Source organism: Thermomyces lanuginosus (assembly GCF_041956635.1).
Source record: "Thermomyces lanuginosus strain ATCC 200065 unplaced genomic scaffold VTN49scaffold_40, whole genome shotgun sequence".
Taxonomy (NCBI): Eukaryota; Fungi; Ascomycota; class Eurotiomycetes; order Eurotiales; family Trichocomaceae; genus Thermomyces; species Thermomyces lanuginosus.
This window is the reverse complement of record NW_027192374.1, coordinates 161310-167540: the sequence shown is the minus strand read 5'-3', so window position 1 is coordinate 167540 and position 6231 is coordinate 161310. Positions and strand designations below refer to the sequence as shown.

The 6231-nt window shown below is 48.0% G+C and overlaps 2 protein-coding genes across 2 annotated transcripts; both read right to left on the bottom strand.

Moving 5' to 3' along the window:
• Nucleotides 1-134: 134 nt before the first annotated feature.
• Nucleotides 135-1700, bottom strand: VTN49DRAFT_6012 (uncharacterized protein; the record flags this gene model as incomplete). Its single annotated transcript, XM_069414134.1, has 4 exons — nt 135-343; nt 717-756; nt 806-1171; nt 1410-1700. 4 exons carry the CDS (start codon nt 1698-1700, stop codon nt 135-137), a joined length of 906 nt encoding a protein of 301 aa, XP_069265410.1.
• An 803-nt stretch (nt 1701-2503) lies between these two features.
• On the bottom strand, nt 2504-5603 carry VTN49DRAFT_6011 (uncharacterized protein; the record flags this gene model as incomplete). The annotated part of the gene is made up of 8 exons (XM_069414133.1): nt 2504-3274; nt 3326-3436; nt 3485-3965; nt 4012-4108; nt 4164-4812; nt 4860-5168; nt 5223-5452; nt 5510-5603. The coding sequence occupies 8 exons, from the start codon at nt 5601-5603 to the stop codon at nt 2504-2506; spliced, it is 2742 nt and encodes a 913-aa protein (XP_069265409.1).
• Nucleotides 5604-6231: the final 628 nt, after the last annotated feature.

Sequence of the window (6231 nt, the reverse complement as noted above, 5' to 3'; positions counted from 1 at the left end):
GGTCTACTCGATGACACTAGTAATTTTAGTCGTCCAGAGTACGGAGGTGCGTACCAAAAGAAACTAAACAAAAAATGGTCCACTCGATGGCACTAGTAATTTTAGTCGTCCGGAGTATGTATCAGAGTCTGAAATTACAATACCATAACCACCAGCTTCATGCCCTTCCCTGCCCAACACATAACCCGCTCGCTCTCATGTTCCCAGCAATCGTCCTCATCCTCAGCATCTTCAAGTTCATCATCATCATATGCCATATCCCGCTCCGTCCTTCCGGCTCCATCATCTTCCGTTTCCACTTCCCTCTGATCGTCGTCGTAATAGACTCGCTTTGAAAGCGTCCCTTTGATATATTTGTTTTTGTAATTCCTCTTACTCTTCTCCCCCTTCTCGATATTCGTTTCCTCCTTCCAATTCGATGACCTTTTTAATGTGTCGGTCGATTCGCTCAATCCGATTTTGAATCGTTTGCTGAGGGAGGTCATTCCAAGCCTTTTTCCAAACCTTATGGCCTCTTCCCTAGTTCTCGGAGCACCATGTGAGGTAGTTCGCCGTTTGAGCCAGTTCCAGGCTGGCTCGATCATATTCAAGTCGGGTGAGTTTCCCGGCCACAATATCCTCTTTACTTCATGATAATAGTATCTCTTGCTGTGAAAAATGGCTATGTGCAGGAGCATTATCCTCCTGCACAACAGTGCCCGGGCGGCCCTTCTTACATTCTTTTGCGAACGGGATGAGCTTGGGTATGAGAACTTCCTAAGAGTTGTCAGTCAGTTATGAACATACTCTTGATCATCTAACTCACATTTCGATGCCGCCACCAGTCCACTCCTCCCTTGGACCTCCGAACCAGTTTGCCACTTTTGGGAGTGAACTTGAAGACTGGCTTCCTCCCTCTCTTTCGCGGTTGATTGGAGACGTGTTCATCGAATATTGCTTTCGCTATTTCTTCAGTTCTTTGTTTAACGTATCTATCGCCTTCTCCACCTCCTTTCTGCTGCAGGTGACTCGGGTAAGTAAATATGACATGGCCCTTTTTTGTCATAGATAAAGCATCCCCAGAATATGAACTCTTGTGTGCCCTTCCAACGTCGGCGAATGCACGTGGGTTCTGTTGCCTCTGACGGTGTTCGCCAAAGTCGCTGGCCACCTCGACGATGACCAAGGACCACTGATGTTTCATCAGACCATATCACATTCTTCCAATCTTCTAGCGTCCAGTGTTTGTGGCGTAGGCAGAATTCAAGCCGTTTCTGCCTTGCTTTGTCAGAGAGACCCGGCTTCATAGTTGGTTTAACTTTATTAAAGCCATGGCGCTTCAAGACACGATGACAAGGGGAGCGAGAAATACCAGCCTCAAAGGCAAGATACTCTGTGGGTTTCTCTCGCCCAGTTCGATCTTTCCGTACTGAATCGAGGATCTTTTCCTCGATCTCAGGGTTAACCGTTTTCGGACGGCCAGGTTGAGGCTTATCAGCAACATACTCGTCAACAATAGCACCACCCTCGGAGCCCCGTTCCATTGCTTTTTTCACAATGTTGCTGATTGCGCCTTTTGTCACTCCAGTAATCGCACTAATCTTATCGTATTTGAGCTTCGAAATCATTGCCAAAGTGAGAACCTGGGCACGTGTGGCGGTAATGTTTTGCCATTTTGCAATGGAAACAAGCAGAACCCAGCAGCTCACAAGATGGCTCATATTAGCAGTTGCACCGGGCCGATTTCAACGTTGTGGTGCAGTGCACCTTATAACCTGATGAATTCCAGCAGAATTGCCCTGAACTTTCGGATAGGTGTGCGGGCACTCGCAAGTGGTTCTAGGAGTTTGAGTGAGAGCTGAAGAACCTTTAAATGGGTTGTTTTAGGATGAAGTACTTCCCTTTTGAGCCTTCATTGATGGCATAGCAGGCATGAAACTGATGAAAACATGACGTGGCAAAAATGGATTTGCCGAAAACCTTCTGATAGTCGATTCCAGCATTCCTGTGCTGTGCTTTGAGTACCAAATTCAGCCTCTTCATGAGAATCATGCCAGGAAGAGCAGTGTGATAATAAGCTTTCTTGCATTACTAGACTCGCCCTATCATGCTTATACTTCGAACGGAAGATTGGAGCAGTGGCAATAGGAAGACCAAGGTGTTGTGAATCCCTCTGGCGACCACGGTCGAAGTCATAGCATGAAACATCAATGCGTGGGTCAGGAGTTGAGCAAGTAGAGCAGCGATGGTGGTAGTACGATGGACTGGGAGGGAAGGTATTGTATTGTAATCAATTGTGTATCTGATACAATATGAAATAAGATATGGACGGTCAAAATTACTAGCGCCATGATTTGGGTCATTCCCAGATTTTTTTTTTGGGGGGGGGGACACACCTCCGTACGTTATCTAAAATTCCCTTGTGCTTGCCTCTAGTAGTAAACTTCAGTAATTATGTCTAGTATCCATGCTTCCCTCTATGCCCATGCCTTGACAAATAATAACAATAAGAACACGACACCAATCAATCAGCAAGGACCTGCCGAAGCATCGCTCCAAAAGCATCTTCCAGCTTGTAGATTTCCTTGACTTCCGGTTTAACCGGCTCGCCAGCTGTACGACGAAGATGATCCTGTTTCCTTGCGCGCCGCCGGCGCTCCGCAGCAATAGGATCATCGTCATCTTCGGAATTCTCGTCGCTGTCATCCTCTTCCTCATCGGCAATGGTCAAGTCCTCTAGGTCACCTTCGTCGAGGCCAAAATCGCTGCTGCGGAACGTAGCGCTGTTGGGAACGCTGCCGGTACCCTCCGCGGCCATCTTCTGCCGCGTCTTGTTGTGATGCCACCTCTTGCGCTCCTCTTGCCACTTGATCAGCGCGTCAATCTCTGCAAGGGCGACATCCTTGTCGATTTGTTTGGTATCAACTGCCCCCTGGAAGAGGGCATTCATATCGAGCGCAAGCCCGCTGCGCGGGCCGTTGCGAAGGAATTCCAAAATGTCCTCAATCCACGCCATGAGAGAGCCAAATAGGCCGTTGTCATGAACATGAACCTCGTGCACGAATTTATAGAAGTTGTCTTCGTGCCGAGCACACAGATCGATAAACTCTTGTACTGTTTGGTTCGGGTCGGCAAATACGTCTTGTCGTTGTGCCTTCTCGATGACAGCGATTGCATCATCGGCAAACTTGGCAAAGTCCGTGATGCTGTTGTAGACGTTGGCAGACTTGTACACCCGCACCAAAGGCTCATAGAAGATGGTGAAGAGGTCTCTAAATAGACGTAGGGTGACAGGCTGGAGAAAGTCAGCTGCGAACCATATCTAGACACTCGCTATCAATCGTACCTCTTCAATCATACTGAGCATCATAACTTTGTCACGCTGGCGAGTATACAGCTTGAGCAGCTGTTTGAGGTGCGAAAACCATTCCGCACCGTGTTCCATTTCAAGGTCAACCTGGTCGATATCAGCGTCTAATCTTTCAAGAAATGGAACCTGACCTACATTATCTACCGCGTTGTTCCATGCAACCCACGCGTTGAATATCTTCTCAATCTGTTCAGCACTCATCTCTGGCTCCAGATGCTCTGATCGAATAATTGCAATGATGATATCTGTATCTTCAGATGCAGCTTCTTGTCGGATGCTTGCTTTGATGGACTCGTCCGCGTCAACGAACGCTTTGAGTTTAGTCGTGATCGCAGTATCATCTATCTTGGCAACCAGCGAATCGATGGGTTTTTGGAAAGATTTGATTCCCTCGTTCAGTGTCATCGAGAAAATGCGCTGAAGGAGTGACCTCGACCCGAATGGCTGAGCAAGGAAGAGGTCGAGTACACCTGACATCACCGCTGCTGGATTCGCAATGCGAATCACATTTTTCAACACCGTATAAGGGATAAGAGAGTGTATCCTCTTAGCCTGCGCGAAAAGCTCTGGTGAGTTGTCCTCTGCTAAGAACAAATGATATATTGTTGCAGCAACTCTAAAAACTGTCAGATTGAACCGAGCGGATCGCGGAGGATGCTTACTCGATGCGAAGCCATTCTGCAAATTTTTGATACTGAGGACTCAGGTCTTGAATCCGTTCCTTTTCTCTGATCTCGGCAAAAAGTTTCGTCAAGCCATCTGCTCCGTTACAATCAGCAGACATTCACCGTTCAAGAAGGAGATCATCACTGACTGCTTTCCACGATATCACGTCGGAAATTCTCCATATATACGTCCAATTCGGCAGCTCGCTGGCGAGCTATTTCGTAGAAGCGTTGTTGTTCTTCTACTCGTGCAGCATCTGCATCCCTTCGCCGCTGAATATCCACTAGATCTTCTTCCGTAAGTGCAATTGGTTGGCCTGTCAGAAACTCTTTCATCGCTTTCGACTCTGCAATGCGTTTGTTCTGGAGTAAAGTGCGCAGGAAAGCACGAAGCGAGACTCTTTGCTCTTCGCGATACAACACAACAGTCTCGCCATGATCACTTGACAAGCGAGGTGACTTTGGGGATTTTGGCGATTTGGAGAGGGCAGAAGACCTTGAAATCGACCGACGAGCTGACCCGACACCTAGATTAGTGGTCAATCGCCCACGAGATTCCTCGTCGGCTGGCTGTCCATTCTCGTGAGTAGAGACCGACGACACCGATGATGTCTCGTCATCTCCAGACCCGCCGAAAAAAATCGACGTGGAAGAGCGCTTGTTCTTACGCGGTAGCGGCGGCAAGACCTTTCCCGGTAACTCTGTTCGCAGGCGCTTATGCAGCTTGACGAAGTCTCCATATCGCCTCCCAACGTAGATATGCGGCTTACCCTCCTGGTGTACACGGAGAATAAATTCCTAGAAAGATTAGCAAGTCATGAATGTATTCCTTACCAAGAACTTACAGGATGCTGATGGTACCGAACAGTCCGCTTGACAGATGTCGACCGAACCGCGGCGACATTGACATCCCATCCATTGATGTAATTGCCGTCAGGGATGTTCACAAGGAGACCTTGTTCGTTCGCCCCACGATCCACAACCTCGATCTCTTCAAACCGTATTCGTTCCTCGTATCCGGAAGCAGTCGGAACGCCAGACACCATCATCAATTCCACAACTTTCTCGCATTTCTTTGCCAACTTCCTTCGCTTCGTTTCCTCGAGTCGGTCTTCAGAGGATGATATGTGCTTATTCGCAAAGGATTCAAGGAACTGGGAGGCTTGAGTAAGATCCTGTTCAGGCACAGCTAACATGTCTCAACATACAACTTGCAGGCGGTCCTGCCAGAACTCCTTCTCGCGCGCTTGATCTAGAAACGGAAAATTGCGGACATGATTGACGAATATAAAACGCAAGATAGGCAGGTCCGAATCTACCGGGGAAACTTCGCCATAATCGGACTTGAACGGGGCACCAAAACGACGGAGTGCGGTAGGATGGGCGAGCTCGGCGATTTCCTTGCGAACCTGGGCACTGATTAACTCGCGTTTGAGATCTATAGACGCAGTTTTAGCTCATTCCACTCGCTCCAGGTAGATGGGAGTGCAATTACAGTGCTCTTGCTTCCCCGTTAGAATCTGGTTTCCTGCTGAGTTCGAATTGCTCTGCTTCGTTTTTGGCTGCACAACACCCTGCTGCGTAGACATTCTTGACGATGAGAGCGGCCCGGTGAACGTGGTGATTTCCACCACGGGCCTTGGGTATTACAATTGATCGAAGAGAAATGTAGAGTACTGTACTCGTAGCTGTACGGCAGAAAAATAGTCGGTCCGAAGCAAATCGATTGGTGATGTCGGCTCGAACTTATCGGTACAAAGAGACGGCAAACACAACACACGCAAAAAGTCGAAGAATCCGCTGATGCCTACAATACATCTATCGGACTGAATATGGGGGAAAACAGGGAGGCCGATGAGAGGGCTCAGCAAGTTGAAGATTCCCAAAAAAAGAGGCGTTGTGGCACAGCACGTGATTTGACCTGTTAAAGTTGGGCCGCTTCCCTTTGCAAAATTTATTGAAAATTATTCATCAATTACAGAAAGTTACAGCATATACAAACCAACCTCCCCCCTTCTCTTATGGAGATGCTCTGTGCGAATGTACGAAGCTGCACAATCAAAACTGGCATAAATTCCAATAGTTTCTCTCATTCCAGTCCATACACAGGGCAACAAATCATCGGCGATAATACGTGGCAAAGTCAGCTATGTAGTCTGTAATATTGGTGATCTGCGCCGAACTCGCCAGGAGTGTTCCGTGCGTCGTACGCAGTTC